The 22,133-nt window shown below is 50.1% G+C and overlaps 1 protein-coding gene across 1 annotated transcript in view; it reads right to left on the reverse strand.

Annotated features, from left to right (window-relative positions):
- LOC114816174 (protein FAM171A1-like) overlaps positions 1–22,133 on the reverse strand; it is a 33,163-nt gene that overhangs the window by 4,873 nt on the left and 6,157 nt on the right. The window contains exons 4-6 of the mRNA XM_029078143.1: positions 15,518–15,676; positions 11,870–12,046; positions 1,721–1,837 (exon numbers count right to left, since the gene is read on the reverse strand). Of these exons, the coding sequence (XP_028933976.1) occupies positions 1,721–1,837; positions 11,870–12,046; positions 15,518–15,676 (453 nt within the window). The remainder of the gene's footprint in view (positions 1–1,720; positions 1,838–11,869; positions 12,047–15,517; positions 15,677–22,133) is intronic.

The following is a 22,133-nucleotide window of genomic DNA, read 5'->3' on the forward strand; positions in this document are numbered from 1 at the left end:
GGGGAAAAGAGATATTTCTTTTCAGCGTGGCGTAGCGGACAGAGCCCGGGCCTGGGAGCCAGCAGGTCACGGGTTCTGATCCCGGCTCTGCCACTCGTCTGCTGGGTGACCTCGGCGAGTCACTTCACTTCTCTGGGCCTCAGTTCCCTCATCTGGAAAATGAGGACGGAGGCTGCGATTCCCACGTGGGACAGGGACTCTATCTGCCTGTATCCACCCCAGCGATTAGTACAGCGCCTGGCACGTAGTAAGAGCTTAACAGATAGCACAGCTAGCATCCTTATTACCGTGCCTTGCACGGAGTAAGCGCTTAAATACCATAATTCTTCTTCTTCTCAGGTAAGAATTCTAGGAGACAGGAATGCCCGAAACAAGCTCGTACGAATTGGGGACAGGGGGCGGTTTCTAAAAGGGAGAAAGGTCACGATCAAGGCTGCGTGACTCTCAGCGGAAGCTTGCCCCGTCCCGTCGGCTGGGCTGGAGAAGGGGAGGCGTACCAAGGGGAGGTGAGGCACAAACGGGGCGGGGGGAACCCGGCTGCAGCTCTCTAGGACCCCCACTCTGCGCTGGAGTTCATCTGTCCCTGAGGGCCGGTCAGATCTCTCCAGCTGAAATGCCAATAGCCTCAGAGGTACTTTCAATGCAAATGGACTCTCCGAAGTGCCCAGTACAGCGCTCTGCACACAGCAGGCGCTCCCAAAACTCCACTGATCGATATATACGCACGCAATCACCTAACCTTTATTTCTGGGACGTCCTAGGGCGAGTGGGGGAAGGATTGTTCTACTGTACTCTCCCAAGTGCTCGGCAGAGTGCTCTGCACACGGTAAGCTTGCAAAATATACTACCGAGAAGCAGCACGGTGTGGTGGATAGAGCACAGGCCTGGAGACGGAAGGTCATGGGTTCCAATCCCGGCCGTGCCACTTGTCCGCTGTTTGACCTTGGACGAGTCAATTCACTTCTCTGTGCCTCAGTTCCCTCAACCGGAAAATGGGGAATGAGATTCTGAGATCCACGTGGGGCAGGGACCGTGGCCACTCTGATTTGCTTGAATGCGCCCCGGTGCTTAGAACGGCGCTTGGCACACAGTAAGCGCTTAACGAATACCATGATCATTATCGACCGATCGACTGCTTGATGGATCGATTGACAGGATAAGCCCCCCGGGGAAGGCTTTTTCAGTTTCCGGTCCACGACTCAAAAGTCAGTCAATCGTATTTACTGAGTGCTTACTATGTGCAGAGCACTGAGCTAAGCGCTTGGGAGAAGACAACAGTGTGACAGATTCCCTCTCCACAGGGAGCCTGGAGTGTAGAGGGTCTCACTGCTTCTCCTATCGAGGTTCTCTCCTGGTCACCCCGAGGGATGCTTTAACACCGGCAAGGTGCCCCGGCCTTCCTGGCCTAACTTCCCACTTCAGCCTGCCCTGGGAGCGGGATCGACTGAGCCTAAATTCATTCAGTCGTATTTACTGAGCGCTTTCCGGTGTGCCGAGCGCTGTACTGAGCACTTGGCAAGTCCAACCGGGCAACAAACAGAGACAATCCCTACCCGACGACGGGCGAAAATACTCAACACGAGGGGCTTTCCCGAACCACCCCGCCTCCTCTCCTTCGCATCCGGTGTGTCCCTAATTCCTCCGGAGCCAGGCTGCGGAGAGCGGGAGTGAAGGAGCAGAATCCGCCTCTCGGGGACGAAGGGGCACGGCTGGCGTTTACCTTGGCTGGCTGGAGACATGGCCGCCACCCAGTAACCCAGCTGAGGGGCGATGTAAGTCCAGGTCAGCTGGGTCCCTTCCTGCTGCACGAGGCCCAAGCCACTTTTCAGCCACGTTCCTGCGGGAGGCACAAGACAACTTTAGGGGAGCAGAACACCTCCTCCGGAGTTTCACGCTTCGTCCCGCTTGGGAGGCAGTCGAACCGACGGAATCTTCCCTCTCGGCGGAGCCAAGGTGGGCCGGCCTGGGCCGCCGCGGCTGGCCGTCTCGCGGGGCCGTTTCCTCCTCGAGGCCTGGACGTTCTCCCCGCTATACGACCTCCAGCTCGCCTCTTCATCCGCTCCCGGCCCCTTCTACCCTCAGAGGCCTCTAATAATAATCATCGTAATAATAATGAAGGTATTTGTTAAGCACTTACTGTGTGCCGAGCACCGTTCTAAGCGCTGGGGGAGATGCAAGGTAATCAAGGTGTCCCACGTGGGGCTCACAGTCTTCATCCCCATTTTACCGATGAGGTGACTGAGGCACAGAGAAGTGAGGTGACTTGCCCAAAGTCACGCAGCTGACGAGGGGCGGAGCCGGGATTAGAACTCACGACCTCTGACTCCCAAGTCCGGGCTCTTTCCGCTAAGCCGCGCCGCTTCTCTAATAGAGAGCGACATGCAAACTGGCTAGACCACAGGCTTGGAAGTCAGAAGGTCATGGGTTCCGATCCCGGCTCCGCCCTTTGTCTGCTGTGTGACCTTGGGCGATCCAATTCTGGGGCTGGGTGTGGTTTGACCATGTCAGCCATAGGAGGGCTCCCCAATTCTGGCACCAGGGACTTGAAATTAATCTAGGAGTCACTCTGATTTCGATGAATTTATCTAGCAACCATCACTCTTATCACCAACGGGGAATTTGCAAGGTATTAAAAAAATTATTATTATTGTACTTCTTACGTGCTTAAGCGTGGCATACAATCGGGATCACGCCGGGAGGAGGATTTAATACCTCTTTTACAGATGAGGTAACCGAGGCCCAGAGATTTTCCGTGACCTGCCCGAGGTCACGCAGCGGACGAGTGGCAGAACTGGGATTAGAACCCAGGCCCTCTGACTTCCAAGCCCCCGCTCTTTAGGCCACGCTGCTTTCCTACGCCCTTTTCTCTAACTCATTCGTATTTATTGAGCGCTTACTGTGTAGAGAACTTGGAAAATACAATCTTGGCCACAGATAGAGACAATCCCTACCCAACATCGGGCTCACAGTCTCTAATTTCAACTCTAGTCTTGTGTCCTCAACAGTTAATCACTTTCCTAGTGTGGTGGGTCAGAGTAGCCTGGATCACCTCCAGAAAGGGAGAGCCGAATTGTATGTCACTGTCGAAAGAAATTTTCCTGGAGTGGATAACTTGATCGTGCAGTGCAGAACTGAGGTACGTTAGCAAATTAAAACCTAAAATTCCAAAACGTTTGCAAATTAAAAAATCAAAACAATATCGACCAAATCACCCCGCAGGCAGTATTAACGACGACGACAATAATAATGAGAAGAATGAGAAGGAGCGTGGGCCTTGAAGTCAGTGGACCTGAGTTCTAATCCGGGCTCCGCCACCTGTGGGCCGTGTGACCTTGAGCTCGTCACTTACCTTCTCTGGGCCTCAGTTACCTCATCTGTAAAACGTATCGAATCCTCTTCCCTCCAACTTAGACCATGAGCCCCGTCTGGGACGAGGACTGCGTCTAACCTGACTTCCTTGTTCCTGACTTCCAGTGCTCGACGCATAGTAAGCGCTGAACTAATACCTTATAAAGAAAATGAGGCTAATTGGGTATTTGAGCGGAATAGCACAAAATAACCAGGTCAGACTGTCGTATTTACCGAGCGCTTAGTACTCCAAGGCCCAACCTCACGACAGGTGGACAATCTGGCCCTCACAGCGGACAGCCGGAAGGTCTGTCGGGCCCGGAGAGGGACACGTCAGAGGAGGCCTACCTGCCTGCCATTTATGAGACGTCCTTGACCGCCCCCCCACCCCGGCACTAGCCCGGCCCAAGCTGGAATAAACCGGCTGTGGCTTCCTCGGAGAGTGTGGTAAACCTCCGAGAGAAGGCAGTGTGTTCTAGTGGCTGGAACACAGGCCTGGAAGTCAGAAGCATCGGCGGTTCTAATCCTGGCTCCACCTCTGGTCTGCTGGGTGACCGTGGGCAAGTCACTTCACCTCAGTCACCTCATCTGGAAAGCGGGGATTAAGAGTGTGAGCCCCAGGCGGGGCGGGACCGTGCCCAACCTGATTAGCTTGTATCTACCCCAGCGCTTAGAACAGTGCTTGACACGGTAAGCGCTTAACAAATACCCTCATTAATATTATCTACCTTTAAGCTCGTTATGGGCAGGGTGCGTCTGCCAAATCTGTGGTATTGGATTCTCCCAAGCGCTTAATACACAGTAAGTGCTCAATAAGTACCACTGGTTGATGAATCCATCCACCCCAGGGCTTAGTCAAGTGCTTGGCATATAGTCAGCGCTTACTAAACACCATTAAAAACCACAACAACCCCAACAGCCACATATTAGAAACCAACTGAAATCTCCCACCAGCTTCTACGCTTTCCTTGTAATTACTTCATCCTCTGTCATCCCGCTCCTCTCTAGATTTGGAAGCTCCTCGTGGGCAAGGACTGTTTCTACCAACTCTACTATATTGTCCTTTCCCAAGCGCTTCGTATAGAGTGACCTACGCACAGAAAGCACTCAATTAATACTGTTGATTGACTGACAGATCTCTCCAATCCCTCACATGCTTCCTTCTTCAGACGTCCCGGCGAAAGCAAAGGGACGCCCTCCACCGTGTTTTGTTCTTTTTTTAAATCTAAGAAAAGTGAGTTTTTTCTAACCCTGTCAGAGAAACAGAAAAAACTACGTGTTGCGGAGAGAGCAAGCAACATAATATTTATTTTCGGAGCAAGCCACAAGTCCGGAGTAACTCATTTCCTTCTGCTAGGGTGAACGGCGTGGATGTTAACAGCTGTTCTCCCTCACATCCGTATGAGGTAACAAGAGGGGAATTTTGATACGATACAGGCTATTTTATCCTGGGAAACCAATTTCTCCGCTTCTAATTTACACCCAACCATTCCCATTTTCAACTACGTTGACAAAAGCCCCAACAGAGCAAAAGCTTCTAATATTGGCCAGTGAAATCCTAGGGTGGGTTTGCGTTATTTGCGTTTCCTTACGCGTCTGCAGCCCCGGAACTGGAAAAACAGCTGGAAGGGATTGGGGTCGAATGAGGGGCTACTGAACGGAACCGAGCCCGAGAAAAAAACCTTGAAGAGAAGAAAGCAGATCCCTAGAAAAAGGCATTTCCAGAGAAGCGCTTAGTACAGTGCCTGGCACATAGTAAGCACTTAATGAATTCCATTATTATTATTAGCAACGTGAGGTACGCAGATGGAATGGGCCAAAAGCAGCTGACACTAATGTCCCTTAACTCGGTTGACAGGGCAAGAATTCATATATCGCATACGTGTATATATTTCACATATGTTTATACACGTACGGAGCAATGTGGCCTAGTGGAAAGAGTCGGGCCTGGGAGGCGGAGGATCTGGGTTCTAATCTCGGCTCTGCAGGCTGCCTGCTGCGTGACCCTGCGCAAGTCACTTTAACCTCCGAAGACAGTTGGAAATCACACTCTCTTTATTGATCTCGGCTGGTAATAACGATGATGACGATGATGACGATGATGATGGTATTTGTTAAGCGCTTACTAGGTGCCAAGCGCTCTTCTAAGCGCTGGGGTAGATACAAGGTAACCAGGTTGTTCTGGGTGGCTCACAGTCTTAATCCCCATTTTACAGATAAGGTCATCGAGGCCCAGAGAAGTTAAGTGACTCGCCCCAAGTCGTAAGCTACCAGGTGTGAGAAGCTATTCATTTCAGGGCTCCAACTGAGGTGCCGACTTCCTCAACGGTTAGAGTAGAAGCCCCAAGCCTTCACACGTTGGAACACAGACTCTTCTTTTAGGATATCAGCTTTCCTGTTGATAGGAGCGGTAAAAAGACTTGAGGAATCGTCGGAGGAGGATTCCTGATAGTCCTTCAAGAGTCCTTCTCTGGGATAAGGGGCGGGGGGAGCCACTTCTATCCTTCAGGGAGTCAGAATACGAGTTTCCTGGATCCACAGAAGTCCCTGGTTGGGTTTTGGCCTGCCCGGCCTAGGTCCTCTTCAGCTGTGGCATCATGTTACGAGAAGCAGCGGGGCCCCGTGGAAAAAGCGCGGGCTTGGAAGTCAGAGGTCGTGGGTTCTAATCCCGGCCCCGCCGCTTGTCAGCGGCGTGACTCCGGGCAAGTCACTTCGCTTCTCTGTGTCTCAGTTACCTCGTCTGTAAAATGGGGATTAAGACCGGGAGCCCCACGTGAGACAACCCGATTACCTTGCACCCACCCCAGAGATCAGAACAGGGCTCGGCACACAGTAAGCGCTTAACAAATACCATCGCCATTATTATCATTCTAGTCCACGATGCCCTTTAAGCACTTGATTTCATCCCGACCTCAGCCCCGCAGCACTTACGTACCTACCCATGATTTATTTATTTACACTGATACACTGTAAGACTCTAGACAGTAAGCTCGTGATGGCAGGGGGCAGGTCTGCTCATTTTGCTACTGTACTGTACTCCCCCAAGCACTCAGTACAGTGCTCTGCACACAGTAAGCGCCCCATAGCATCGAATGATTAATATTCGTCTCCCCCTCGACACGTGGGCCACCAACTCTGTTGAACTTGCACTTTCCCAAGAGCAATAGTACGGGGCTCGGCACACAGTCAGTGCTCAACAAATTCCACTGATCGAGTCTGTTTATTTCACATTTCACGGCATAACTGGCTTTATAAAAGCAGGTTTCACAACAAGTAGCAAATGATCTCTGAGTCATTCTCATCAAACCAGTCCTGTGGTTTTCTCTAAAAGTACCCCCACTCTTAAGAGCTATCTGGTTACAAATATCACCCACGTCGGTCGCTTCGACACAGACAACGTTCCCTCTCTACCACGGTCTGTTCAATGTGAAATGGTTCCTTGTGATTTCGCCCTCTAGGAGCTTGTCATTCAGCCATCTGGGCAGTTTGAATGTCACCTTCGTGATACGTATCGAGCTGTCACAAAGGATAAAACCAACGTATCGGGTGAGGAGGGGCCTAGGATTCAGCAGAGCGTCAAGGGATACGTGCATCCTTCGTCCGTCGCTGCTGGACGATGTTATAAGCAGCAATGTGGCCCCGCTTGGCCTTGGATTACAGCCTAGATGGCTTTTTCCCCTTCGGTACGTGACGAGGAACGTTGGTGACTGTGTGAGACGATTTCTGGTACATTCAGAAAGGAGAGGGGCATTGATTTTTCCAAACACATTTCCAGTCCCCTTCCAAGGAGCCTTTAAATTTCCAGGAGAATCAGTCTGTCGGGCTGGGAACTTTATGGACTCATAATCATTCATTCATTCAGTGGTATTTATTAAGCGCTTACTGCGTGCAGAGCACTGTTCTAAGTCCTTGAGAGAGTACGATGCAACAGTAAACAGTGACATTCCCTGCCCACAACGGGCACTCAGTCAGGGGTACTTACTGAGCGCTTACTGTGTGCGGAGCACTTGGGAGAGCATCAGGGAGACGAGATCTCTGATTAGGGAAAGCAGCGTGGTCTAGTGGATAGAGTCCTGGCCTGGGAGTCAGAAGGACCCGGGTTCTAATCCCGGTTCAGCCGCCTGCTCTGTGACCTTGGGCAAATCACTTCACTTCTCTGTGTCTCAGTTACCTCACCGGTAAAATGGGGATTTAGACTGTGAGCCCCCGTGTCCGAACTGATCAGATCTCTGCCTCACGTGGGACAACCTGATTCCCCTGTGTCTACCCCAGCGCTTAGAACAGTGCTCGGCACATAGTAAGCACTTAACAAATACCAACATTATTATTATTATTACCTCAGTGCTTAACACAGTGCCTGGTACATAGTAAGCGCTTAACCAATACCATTAAAGGAAAAAGTCCTGAATATTTAATCAAGACGTTACGATTACTTCCCCTTGACACGGCTGGTCACGTGAGAACCGCAAGCGCCTCCTCAGATCCCCTTCCCATCCATAACGCTGTGGCAAGGGAATGTGTCTGTTTGTTGCGGCATCGCACTCTCCCAAACGCTTAGTCCAGTGCTCGGCACCCAGGGAGCGCTGACCGAATACGACTGAATGAATGCATTTATACGCTTATTGTTTGTGAGTGCTTGAGAACATCTAATCAATCACTGGTATTTCCTGAACATTTTTTTTTTTACTGGTATTTGTTAAGGGCTTACTATGTGCCGAGCACTGTATTAAGCACTGGGGCAGATACAAGCTTATCAGGCGGGACACGCTTCCCAACCCATATGGGGTTCACAGTCTTATTCCCCATTTTACAGATGAGGGAAACCGAGGGACGAGAGGCCAAGTGACTTGCCCACGGTCACGCAGCAGACAAGTGGCGGAGCCGGGATTAGAACGAGGTCCTTCTGACTGCCGAGCCTTTGTTCTCTAGGCCACACAGCTTCCCATTGACTAAGCACTTGGGAGAATTCAATATAACAGAGCTGATAGACACATTCCCTGACCATCTATAAAATGGGGATTGAGACTGGGAATCCCATGTGGGACAGGGACTGTGTCCAACCCGAAGATCTCGTATCTTCCCCAAGTGCTCAGGACAGTGCTTGATACACAGTAAGTGTCTATCAAATACCATTTAACCCCCCGGCCCTAAAACCAAGCTTAGAGTCTAGAGGGGGAGAGGGATATCAATACAAATAAATACAATTACAGCTAGGTACATAAGTGTGGGGGGGGCTGAGGGATAGGGTGAATTCAGGGTACAAATCCAACGGCGAGGCAGAGGGAGGAAAGAGGACTTAGTCGAGAAGGCCTCTTGGAAATTGCTGTCGGATAGGAAGGGGGAGGGAGTTCCGGGCCAGAGTCAGGATGTGGGCGAGGGGTCGGTGGTGAGATAGATATAACTGAGGGAGGTCGGCATTAGAGGAGTGAAATGTGTGGGCTGTGGCTGCAGTAGGAAAATAGGGAGGGTGACGTAGGAGGGGCAAAGTGATCGAGTGCTTTCAGTGGTGAGGAGTCTGCGTTCGACTCGGAGGCGGTGGGCAACCACAAAGGAAAATATCAAAGACAGTTCCTTGCTTTCAAGGAGCTTATGAAAGAAAGGCAATGAGGGCCCACCCAGAGCAATCCAGATAACGGAAACAATGGTAGAAGATCCTGGGCGGATCCTTCGCAAGTCCCGGCTGTTTCGATACGAGATTTTGCTGCAGAAATAGTAACGGTAATATTTACTGAGCATCGGCTTGAGCACATTGACCAGGTGGTGTTTTAAACAGTTTTTTCCTCTGATTAGGATGAATGACCTCTTCCTCAAGGAAAGGGAAAAAACGAACACCGTAATTAGAACAATGTGTCTCTTCCCATCGATCCGTCCCCAGCTACAACCCGGCTTACATTCCTCCTCTAACACCATCCTACTCTCCGTGCCTCGGTCGAGTCTCTATCTTGCCACCCCCTACCCACCCAATTCCCAAGCTTCAAGTTCCTAGAAGGCAGGGAACACGCCGGCCAACTCTACTGTACTCTCCCAAAGTGGTCGGCGTACAGTAAGCCGTTAATAAATACCACTGATTGATTGATCGGCTCAACTAGGAATCTGCTAAAAGAGAGAAGGAAATCAATTCCTTCCTCAACCCTTCGAGATGAGTCCTGCTTCCGCTGCTAATACGATGCGTTAGCGGTTACCAAAAATCACGGGAGGCACAATCCCGGCCCACTGAGACATCCCTCTTCTCTCCTCCATTACATTACGATTTACATCTCTAATTCACTCCCTTGACGCAATATGGTCTGGCTTGATGCACGTATACGGTTTTGTGGCTCAGAGATCAAAAAACAGCAACTATTTACCTCACTTTCATCCTCTTTACCTGTAAGCTCTAGTTCTGAATCATACTGAATTGCAAAATAATAGGAATTGAAATACTATGAACCGAATTTTGCAAAACCCCGCTGTCCAGGTCATTTTGGAAACGTGCAAGGCAGTGACATAATTATTCCCTGCCAGAAGCTGGGAAAATTCTGAGTATTCAAGCATGTCCGATACCTACCTCCATACGTGATTAAAAAGCTGGTTAGGAATTTACCGTCTCCATAGCGACATACAGGCACCTGATAGACTGACTTTCTTTTGAAGACAGTTAAATCTGGATTCCATAATCAATATTTTCCTTGGTTTACTCGGTTCTTCCACACGCATGTTTCACTACGTGTTTCGGAGGGAGTGCTGTTAGAGCATGTGGGGATGTTTCGACAGCGTGCACGCATCTGGGATAGAACACAATCGTGCCCATATGCACTTAGCCGTTTGGGAAGCAGCATGTTCTGATGAAAAGAGCCGGGCCTGGGAGTCAGAGGACCTGGGTTCTAATCCCGGCTCTGCCACTTGCCTGCTGGGTGACCTTGGGCAAGTCACTTACTTTCTCTGGCCTCATTTTCCCCAACTGTAAAATGGGAATTAAACACCTGTTCCCCCGTCCTACTTCAACTGTGAGCCCCTTGTGGGCCAGGGACTGTGGCCAACCTGATGGACTTGAATCTCGGTTGACACAGAGTAAGCGCTTCACCAATACAAGAATAATAATAATATTAATAGGAGAAGCAATCTGGCCTAGTGGATAGATCACAGGCCTGGGGTGTCAGAAGGACCTGGTTCTAATCCCAGCTCCGCCACTTGTCCACTGTGTGACCCTGGCAAGTCACTTCACTGGGCCTCGGTTATCTGTAAAATGGGGATTAAGACTGTGAGCCCAGTCGGACGAGCTACCCCAGCGCTTAGAACAGTGCCTGGCGCATAGTAAGCACTTACCAAATACCATGAAAATACTAATAAATATAATAATGAACTTAGTGTCAGCCAAGGGAGATTTTCCTCAACACAGGCTTTGCCCCTGTGCGACAGAAGTCAGTCGGGCCTTTAAAATTCCAGGAAGGCCCCGATCAGATCCCTGAAAATGAATCTTGAGAGTTTATACACCACAGAGCGGTCTGCGTAACATGGGAAACCGGTGAACCACGCACTTCGATTCTTTGTCCCCTTAAACAATGGATTTGTGTTTTCAAACCACCTGACCCAGTTGCTCTTTATACAGGGGCAATTCCCTGGAGGAAAATGACAGATTCTGACCACGCTCAACAAATGCATTCAGCAGAACGAAGCCCTGGCTGTTCCCTTTGCCGGACCCATCCTCTCACCCTCTGGGGACGAGCAGAGGACGAATGTAGGGCTCCCAGCTTGCTGGAATAATCGTTAATTAAGACATTAATTGAGTATTAATTATTTACGGAGCGCCCGGGTGGAGGAGCGCTATTCTAAACGGCTTGGGAGCGTATACTAGAGACAAGATCCCCACCTGCAATGAGTTTACAATCTAGTCTCCCTTTCTGGGTTCAGAGCATCTTGGCTAATTGAAATAATCGGCAATCTAAATCCACAGCTCGCTCAAAGAGCAAACGGCAAATCCACGGCTGCGGTCTGCCCGACCGACTCACAGTCTCCGCAGACTTTTACCATTTTCCGGAAATGAACACCAAAGGAAGGTACGTGGGAACACCGACGAGAATGAGAGAGTCGGGATTCCATTAACGGCATTTATGGAAAAACCCGTCTGAGAGAGGAGGGTATTCCACAGCAGGACAAGAAGTAAATTTGAGAATTTAGTTTCAACATGGGAAACGTGTGGCGGCGGGGAGAGCTGTCGTGCAATCAGATGAATGATTAGATAATAATAACGATGGTATCTGTTGAGCGCTTATTATGTGCCAAACACCGTTCTAAGCGCCGGGATAGATACAAGGTTATCAGGTTGTCCCACTTGGGGCTCACGGTCTTGATCCCCACTTTCCAGAGGAGGTCACTGAGGCCCAGAGAAGTGAAGTGACGTGCCCAAAATCACACAGCGGACAAGTGGCGGAGTCGGGATCGGAACCCACGACCTCTGACTTCCAAACCCGGGCTCCTCCCACTAAGCCACGCTGCCTCTTATTAGCTGCGATCAGACCATCGGTAGAGGAGTCTGGCTTACCAAGTTTTGGGTCAAAGCGCCAGGCTGTGACGTAGGCATTATGCTTCAGGTTGCTGTAGGTGGGCAGAGGGACGGTGAAAAATATCGGGCCTTCGACTGGAACTGGAGCTCCATCGTTGTTGAGCAACTGCACGCTGATCGCAGTGACAGGGGTCAGGTCATACCTGGTGCCGTTTCCTAGAAAAGAAAAGTGATTTGATGTACACGTTTCCCCGCACACCGAGACTCACCTCTAGGGCGACGGACATAAATGCATGACGCATACGGACATTGAAATAAATTATGGATAGGGACGTTAGCGCCGTGGGGCTGAGAGTGGGGTCAATATCAAATGTTGGCAGAGAAGCAGCGGGGCTTAGCGGAAGCCTTGGGAGCCGGAGGATGTGGGTTCTGATCCCGGCTCCACCACTGGTCCGCTGTGTGACCCTGGCCTAGCCGCTTCACTTCACTGTGCCTCAGTTACCTCGTCGGTAAAATGGGGATGAAGACTGGGAGCCCCACGTGGGACAACCTGATTACCTTGCATCCAGCCCAGCGCTTAGAACAGTGCTTCACGCATAAGAAGCACTTAATGAATACCATAATGATAATTTTTATTAATAATAAAGGGCAGAGATCCAAGGGCACAGGCGGACGAAGTAGGGGAAAAGAAGGCTTAGTGGAGAAAGGTATCTTGGAGGAAATGGTGTTTTAATAATAATAATAATAATGTTGGTATTTGTTAAGCGCTTACTATGTGCAGAACACTGGTCTAAGCGCTGGGGTAGATATAGGGGAATGAGATTGTCCCACGTGAGGCTCACAGTCTTCACCCCCATTTTACAGATAAGGGAACGGAGGCACAGAGAAGTGAAGTGACTTGCCCACAGTCACACAGCTGCCGAGGGGCAGAGTCAGGATTTGAACCCATGACCCCCGACTCCCAAGCCCGGGCTCTTTCCACTGAGCCACGCTGCTTCTCTGATAAGTTTTAATAAGGCCTTGGAGGCGAGGAGACTCGTGGTCTCTCGAATGTCGAGGGGAGGGAGTTCCAGGCCTGAAGGAGGACTTGGGCAAGGGGATGCAGGGGAGACTGTTTGAGGTTCCCACGATTGAAGGACACCGTGTAGGTCGGCCCAAGAGGAGCGGAGCGTGTAGGCTGGGTTGTAGTAGGCGATCAGCGGGGTGAGGTTGGAAGGGGAGAGCTGATTGAGCGCTTTAAGGCCAACGATAAAGGAGCTGATCCACACTGCTGCACGTGGGTTCGAATCCCGGCTCCGCCACTTGACAGCCGTGTGACTGTGGGCAAGTCACTTAACCTCTCTGGGCCTCAGTTACCTCATCTGTAAAACGGGCATGAAGACCGCGAGCCCCGCGTGGGACAACCTGATAACCGTGTATGTGCCCCGGTGCTTCGAACGGTGCTCGGCACATAGTAAGCGCTCGACAAATACCATCATTATTATCAGCATCATCTTGAAGCATCGTTCGACCCACATCTCTCCTCTCCTTGAAAACCCTCCACTGGGTTCCCCGTGTCTTTCTGGATCAAACGAAAGCTCCTCAAAATATCAGTTTCAAGGCCCTCCTCTTGAAATCTTATCGGCTCTCTTCAACTGCAGTGCCACACCACGCCGTCTTCATACCCTCAGAACCAGCCTTCTAGCTCTACCTCGTTCTCCGCACTTACTCGCTCACTCCCCTGGCTTGGAAATCCGTCTCTCCCCACATTCAGAGCCCTCGTAAAATCCCTCCTCTGCTGTCAACCTTTCCCTGATTGATCTCCTAGCCCCTTGGGCAACACACTTCCATCAGCAAGCTCCAGCACTTGCGAACCTATTTTTATCTTTTTTAATGGTGAGCGCTGTAATGAGTCCTGGGGTAGATAGGAGATGATCAGGTTGGACACCGTCCCTGTCCCACACAGGGCTCACGATCAATCCCCACTTTACAGATGAGGTAACTGAGGCACAGTGAGGTTAAGGGACTTGCCCGAGGTCACACAGCAAACAAATGGCAGAGGCAGGATCAGAACCCAGGTCCTCAGACTCCCGGGCCCGTGCTCTATCCACTAGGCTCAGTTGCTTCTCTATCTTCCCAAGTCACGTACATAGGTGAACTCAGTTATTTCATTCATTCATTCAATAGTATTTATGGAGCGCTTACTATGTGCAGAGCACTGTACTAAGCCCTTGGAATGTTCAATTCGGCCACAGATAGAGACAATCCCTGCCCAATAACGGGCTCAATTATTTATTCTGACCACTTCAGTCGAAGAGCACGTCAGCATATAATTTCTGAGTGGGCAGGGTACCTTTTACTCGGGAGTCATGACCACGGAGTAGAGGGTAGTGCACAGGCCTGAGAGCCAGAAGGTCATGGGTTCTAACCCCAGCTCCGCCACTTATCTGCTGTGTGACCTTGGGCAAGTGACTTTACTTCTCTGGGCCTCAGTCACCTCATCTGTAAAATGGGGATTGAGCTGTGAGCCCCACGTGGGACCGGGACTGGGTCCAACCTGATTTGCTTCTATCTACCCCAGCGCTTAGCACAGTGCCTTGAACGTAGTACGCACTTAACAAATACCATGATTATTATTATTAATCTGCTCTTCCCAATTGCCTAGTCTAAAGCACTGACACCAAATGGGTGCTCAGTAAATGCAACTTCGACTTTCTGTACACCTAGAGACACTTATGTACATATCTGTAATTTATGTATATTAATGTCTTTCTCCCCCTCTAGGCTGTAAGGTCCTTTCGGGCAGGGAACGTCCTTCCAAGTGCTTAGCGCTCTGCACACAGTATGCGCTCAATAAATCCGACTGACTGACTGACTACAGGCAAAGGGAGAGAATAGACCTCTAAGGGAAGATTTCCACAAGGTTTAAAGTTTTCCAATTTCCCTAGACTGCCCTTGAATTTGCTCCCTTTTTTTCTATTCCTCCTTCAGCCCCACAGCACCTACGCACACAGGCGTGATTTTTTTTTTCTTTATATGAATGTGTGTCTCCCCCTCTAAGACTGGAGACTCGTTGTGGGCAGAAAATGTCTTTTGAGTGTTACACTGTACTCTCCCAAGAGCTTAGTACAGTGATCTGCACACGGTAAATGCTCAATAAATATGATGGAGAATGATTTGTTGGAGGAAAAAATTAAGGAGACACCCATGTGAGGAGACATTTTAGTAAACTGTTCTATGTACTTTACTACGAAGTAATTCAGACGTATACAAATGGGAAGAGAGTGTATATGTGTGTATTATTTGTATTTGTATATATTTCAGTGCCTGTCTCCCCCCGACCCCGTCCCCCAACTAGACCGTGAGCTCCTTAAGGGCGTGGATCGTACTCTTCTTTGTAATTAGTAGAGTGCTCTGCAAGTAGCAGGTGCTCAAAAATCCTACTGATTGACTTGGAAGTAATCGACTGAGACATCAGCCCAAGAGCTGGATTCTCTGAAACTTGTCCTCCAGGAGCCGACAAAACCCTGAATTGCCCCAAGGGAATTCAACAGTGATTACATCTACCTCTAGAAATAATTCTCCTCCGGAACCTTAAATCCATTATTGCCGTTCTGGGGCTGAAAACGTTGGAGTGAGAGAGCTTCCCTCGCCCAGTTATCCCCCTCCCGCTAAATCCTGGCTGAGTGGAGAGAAGAGCGGCATTACCTGTTCCGTTTCCATCTAGTCCCTGTAGATAAGGAAAGCTTCGGGCTTCCAAGGGGGAGCTGGCTGCCGTGAGAAACGCGGTCAGGTTGCCGTAGCCAGCGTCCTCTGGCAATTTCAGAGCTCTTCTCGGAAAGTGGGCGTGAGGCTCGGGGCGGGTTCCTGCAAAAATTCAGCCCCGAGTTACGACTGAGCAGAGCCTGCCGGGAGGGTTGTTCTCTGAGAGACGGAAACCGAGCGGGAATCTCCAGAAGGGACGGGGAAAGACCCGCCAGCCGGGAACGGGACGTGACGATACGGTTACTTGAACCAGACTCGTCACCTGCAGCCTCATTTTTTTTCCACTCGGGAATTTATCGGGCTTGCGAAAAAGGCCGTCTGGCTTCTGTTCGGGTGAGATGCCCAGTGCACGATATTCGATGTTGCAGACTAGTACAAAAATCAAATATGAGTTCAACTAAATTAAATCAGAAGATGACAAATAATCCATTTAGATGATAATTGGCCCTTTAATACAGCATCGGGCACGTTCTTAATGAATTCCCGCTTTCATTTCTGACTTTATTAGGAGGCTTCTGGTAGACCCAAGTGAGGCCTGCAGGTCCCGAGCCCACCTCCATCACACGCTAAGGATAACAATAAAAATATAACTGTGGATTTGTTAAGTGCTGACAGTGAGCCAAGAATACTATGTATGAAGCGCTTGGGGTAGGTTCCAGATAATTAGATTAGACACAGTCCTACATGGGGCTCACTGTCTAAGAGCGAGGGAGAACCGGTATTTTACCCACATTCTACAAATGAGGAAGCTGAGGCTCAGAGAAGTGAAGTGACTCGGCCAAGGTCACACACCAGGGACCGGTGCAGTGGCGATTAGAACTCACAGCCTCTGACTCCCGGGTCCGGGCTCTTCTCACTAGGTCATACTGGTTCTCAAGGAGTTGGATCTTCCTCTGGATTCCCGGCACTCCAGACGAGAACCGAGGCAGATCGGATTTTAGATCTCTTCTCCCCAAGGACACCCCGGACCCAGAGAGCCTGCTCGACTACACTCTCCAGGGTAGCGGCTGGCACTCTGTTCGCCGCCGGGAGCCTCCAGTTGCTTGTTCCAGATATTATTTTGATTATAAGATCCTGAATTGTTTATAACCTAACACCGTTAACAATAAGGGGACTGTGTCTGAGCTGATTATTTTGTATCTTCCCCAGCGCTCAACAGACGATAACAACAGTGGACGGACGTGAAAAAAAGCACTTCCGCCCAAAACTCAATTCAACGGTGTTACGACAAAGATGCGGAAATTGAAGCTTCAAAAGTCAGTCTGTCGATAGTATTTATTGAGCCTTGGTTGCAGACAGAACACCGTACTAAGTACTTGGGAGCGAAACGGCAAGACGGAGTAGATAGAGCACCGGCCTGGGAGTCAGAGGAGGTCATGGGTTCTAATCCCTCCTCCTCCACTTGTCTGCTGTGTGGTCCCGGGCAAGTCACAACTTCTCTAGGCCTCAGTTACCTCATCTGTAAAAGGGGGACGGAGACTGTGAGCCCCACGTGGGACAGGGACGGTGTCCAACCCAATTTGCTCGTGTCCACCCCAGTGCTTAGTACAGTGCCTGGCACCTCGTAAGCGCTTAACGAAAAGCATTATTGTTGTTGTTATACTATAACAGAATCGGTGACGTGTTCCCTGCCCAATTCAATTACGTGTGAATGGATTAGTGATAAAAGTCATGATGCCAACATATCAGTCTTTCCAATATCACGTCTTTCAAATACCTCTCCTCTTCGCTCTCCTGACAACGAACCCTCTAACCGATTCTCATTAGACTGCTCTTACCGCCTGCCTTCGCTGCCTTATTTATTCAACCTCTACCAAATACAGAGGGACAATCAATCACATCGTGCGCTTTCTGTACGCAAAGAACTGTAGTTCGCGTTTGGGAGAGGACAATATAAAAGAGATGATAGGCACATTCCCTGCCCACAATGAATCTAGAGGGGTGACAGACATGAAAATAATTATATACATTAAGCTACAGATAGGTACATAAGTGCTGTGGGGCTGACAGTTGGGTGAAAAAAGGATGAAAATCCTAGTGGACGGGCCATGCAGAAGGGAGTGGGAGAAGAGGAAATGAGGGCTTAGTCGGGGACGGCCTCTTGGTGGAAATGTACTTTTAATAAGGCTTTGAAGGCGAGGAGAGTGACCGTCTGAGGAAGATGAACAGGGAAGGCCTTCCAGGCCAGAGGGAGGATGTGAGCGAGGATCGGTGGCGAGCCGGACGAGATCGAGGTACAGTGAGGCGGTTGGCATTAGAAGAGTGAAGTGTGTGGGCTGGTTTGGGGTAGAAAATCAGGGAGGTAAGGCAGGAGGGGCAAGGTGATTGAGGGCTTTAAATAATAATGACAGTAATAATAATGGTATTTGTTAAGTTCTTACTATGTTCCAGGCACTGTACTAAACGCCGGGGTGGAAACAGGCAAATGGGGTTAGACACAGTCCCTGTTCCCACAGGGGGCTCACAGTCTTAATCGCCATTTTACAGATGAGGGAACTGAAGTTAAGTGACTTGTCCAAGTTCACGCAAGTGGTGGAGCGGGGATCAGAGCCCAGGTCTGTGCTCTATCCACTAATGCACGCTGCTTCTCTCTTTAAAGCCGATGGTAAGGAGTTTCTGTTTGGTGGGGAGGTGGATGCCCATCCACTGGAGGCTTCTGAGGAGTGGGAAAATGGACTGAATGGTTATGTACAAATACGATCCGGGTATCAGAGACAGGAGGCGGGGAGGACAGGAAGGAGGCTGAGGCAGCAATCCAGGCGGGTTGGGATAAATGCCTGGATTAACGCAGTAGCAATTTCGATGGAGAGAAAAGGGAGGATTTCAGCAAGGTTGTGAAGGTTGAAGAGACGGGATATGGTGACAGACTGAACATGTGGGTTGAATGAGAGAGACGAGCGGAGGATAACGCCAAGGTTACGTAGGCTTCCGAGACAGGAAGGATGGTGGTGTCGTCTTCAGTGACGGGAAGTCAGGGGAAGGACGGAGTTTGGGTGGGAAGATCAGGAGCTCGGTTTTGGACAGGTTAAATTCGAGGTGACGGTGGGACAATCAGGTTGAGAAGTCCTGAAGGCAGAAGACTTTATCCCTCATCAAATCCTTCACCAGACCCTGTAGAATCTTTAGATTTTGCCTACAGTTTTCCAGAGCCACACCTTTGGAATTCTGTGCCTAATTGCTCTCTACACTTCCATGGTCTCCTGCACCTCTGCCACGCCATCCGCTTTCCTGATCAATCAGTCAATCACATTTATTGAACTCCTACTTCCCTAAGCTCTTCTTTCCTCTCCTCTCAGTCCCTTCTGCAATGTCCTGACTTGCCCCCTTTATTCATCCCCCCTCCCAGGCCCACAGCACTTATGCACATACCTGCGATTTATTTATTTATTCATATTCATGTCTGTCTTCCCCTCTAGACCGTGAGCTCGTTGGGGGCAGGGAATGTGTCCGTTTATTGTTGAAGTGTATTCTCCCAAGCGCTTAATACAGGGCTTTGCACACAGAAAGTGCTCAATCAATATGACTGTGTGCAGAGCAGTGTACTAGGCGCTTGGGAGAGGACAATATAAGAGAGCTTCCTCACCAACCTCCCTGCTTCCTGCCTTTCCCCCTCCTGTCCTGATCACGCATCCCCTGCCCATAGCGAGCTTGGGCATCTCAATGTAAATCAACTTCCTAATGTTTAAATAATTTCTCTGAACGGGAGGTTCTATCCGTACTGCAGTGTTTCTGTTGGCAAATGAAGGGGGTTTGCGTCTGAGGAAAGCACAGAGCTGTCAGCAAACATTCATACGCTCCTACTGGTTTTTTAAAAGGTAACTAGCAAGTTATTCTGATTTGAGCCAGTGAGGGAAATGGTTATCCATAGCTGCTAAAGCTAACATTTTCCAGAATTTGCAACACAGGCTGCCCCAGATGGCCTTGGGCATCTGCGGCCTAGGCATTCGGCTACAAATCTGAGGGAGGGAGTTATTTTCCAAACGGAGCGATGGAACAGGCGGGGCCGTAGCTTGGAAAATGTCCACCACGGGGAACGTAGGAAAATCAAGACCGTGATCAATTCGGACCGCCGGCTCAAGCAGGTCCTCCCTTGACCAAAGCACCAGCCCCGTGGAGCTTCATGGCAAAGTGAAAGACCACCTCTTCTCTTTCCTTCGCGATCCCTTATTCCACATATAAGAGAAGAGGCGATTGGGTGGGTGTCTTCACTTCCTCTCCTCTAATTCGCTCCTTGATCCCCTCCAAAAAGGCTTCCGCCCGCCTCGGTCCACAGCCACTGTCCTCTCAAAGTGAACCAATGTTCTCCCCGCTGCCAAATCCAACAGCCTCTACTCCATCCTTATCCTTCCTGGCCTTTCTGCTACCTTCGGCACTGTGAACGGCCCCCTTCTCCTGGAAACGTTATCTAGCCTCGGCTTCACTGACACTGTCTTCTCCTGGTTCTCCTCCTATCTCTCCGTCCGCTCCTTCTCGGTCTCTTTCGCGGGCTCCTCTTCCGCTTGGCACCCTATAGCTGTGGGGGATCTCCATGGCTCAGTTCTGGGGCCCCTTCTATTCTCCATTTATATTCAGTCCTTTGGAGAACGCATTCATCCATTCAATTCTATTTATTGAATGCTTACCATGTGCAAGAGCACTATACTAAGCGCTTCGAAAGTACAATTCAGCAGTAAAAGAGACACAATCCCATCTTCATAAACCTTCCTAAAATCACATCTCCTCTAAGAGGCCTTCCCATAGTACACTCTATCCACCTCCCATCTGTGACAACTCGGCTGTGAACCCCTTAATTATTTGGATACTCGCCCTAGCCCCACAGAACTTATGTAAATGTTCTTATACTCTGCCATTTCCCTTATCCCTAAAGTATTTTACCGTCTCCCCCTGTAGACTGTAAGCTTCTGATGTGCAGGGGTCGTAACCTACCAATTCTGTCGTATCTCACATTCCTAAGTGCTGAGTTCAGGGCTCTGCACACAGTAAGTGCTCAATAAATACGACTGAACGAATGTATGATCACTGATTGATTGGTAATTATTTCAAAACCCAAAATTCCCATCTGAAGGACTCAAAATGTTTTATGGAATCAGTGAGCTTTCCCCTATTTAATTTTAATTTGTCACTCCCTTATTCAACGGGCAGGTCTCATTCGCCCCCAGGTGAGAAAGGTGATTTTTCAACAGATCGCCCCTCATTTCCCAAAAGGACCCTTTTTTAAAAAAGGTACTGTACTAAGTCCTGAGGTAGGTACAAGCTAATCAGGTTGGACACAGTCCCTATCCCATATGGGGCTCACAATCTTAATCCCCATTTTACAGGTGAGGGAATTGAGGCCCAGAGAAGTGATGTAACTTAACCAAGGTCACACAGCTGACAAGTGGCAGAGCCGGGATTACGATAACTACTGGGAATTTCAGTTCCTTTTACAATACAGGTCACATTACCTACACCCAACTCAACAAACCCTGCCTGAAAATCACTGAAGTTAAAAAAACTGTAGCCTTAAAACCAGCCAGCTCTACTCAGTAGCTGATTTTTGGAGAATAGCAGGATCTCGCATCAGCAGAAGAACCCAGTGGCCAGGCAGAAATGGAGCCAAAATGCCTCATTTATCTTTCCACCGATACAAATTCTTCTGTAAAACATAGATTTGGAAATTTTCCCCTTATGTTGGAGGAAGGCAATTTTTACCGGCCAAAAACTGTGAAGAGCCATCAGTTCAAGAAACGGAGTATGCTGTTAAAAGGCTGGTAAACAGTGGGGAAACGGGGACCTTATAGACAAAATCAATTCTCTCCTCTGAACTACAGGGTGACATTCCCGACGGCTAGTCGAAAGGATTATGTTTCTGCTCCTGAGAGATGGATGGTAAATTCAAACCAGCTCCGGGCGGGGAGAGAATCGAGCAGGGCTCTGGGAGGGGAAAGAACCAAGTTGAGGTCTTCGGCGGGGAGAAAACCAAAACGGGAGAGAACATGGAGAGACTCAAGCCGGGGCCCCGGGTGGGGAGAGAACCGAGTCGGAGCCCTGGCGGGGAGAAAACCAAGCCGGGGGAGAACGGGGAGAGAATCGAGCTGGGCCCCAAGTCGGGAAAGAATCGAGCCAGCAGAGAACAGGGAGAGAACCAAGCTGGGGCCCTGGGAGGGGAGAGAACCGAATCAGGGCCCAAGGTGAGGAGAGAATGGAGCCGGGGTCCTGGGCGGGGAGAGAACTGAGTCGGGGCCCCGGGTGGGGAGAGAACCAAGCTGGGACTCGAGGCCGGAGAGAAAAATGAGTTGGGGCTCCAATTGGGGAGAAAACTGAGTCAGGACCGGGGTAGAGAGAGAACGGAGCCGGGGCCTGGGGAGTGGAGAGAACAGAGCTGGGGCCCCAGGTAGGGAGAGAACTGAACCAGAGCACTGGGCCAGGAGACAATGGAGCCAGGAGCCGCGATGTGGAGAGAGTGCAACAGGGGCAGGGAGAGAACCGAGCCGGTGACCCGGATGGGGAGAGAACTGAGCCGGAGTGCCGGGTCCGGGGAGAACCGAGCCAGGGCCCGGGGTGTGGGGAGAAGCGAGCC

The sequence above is a fragment of the Ornithorhynchus anatinus genome, chromosome 13 (genome assembly GCF_004115215.2).
Source record: "Ornithorhynchus anatinus isolate Pmale09 chromosome 13, mOrnAna1.pri.v4, whole genome shotgun sequence".
Lineage (NCBI taxonomy): Eukaryota > Metazoa > Chordata > Mammalia > Monotremata > Ornithorhynchidae > Ornithorhynchus > Ornithorhynchus anatinus.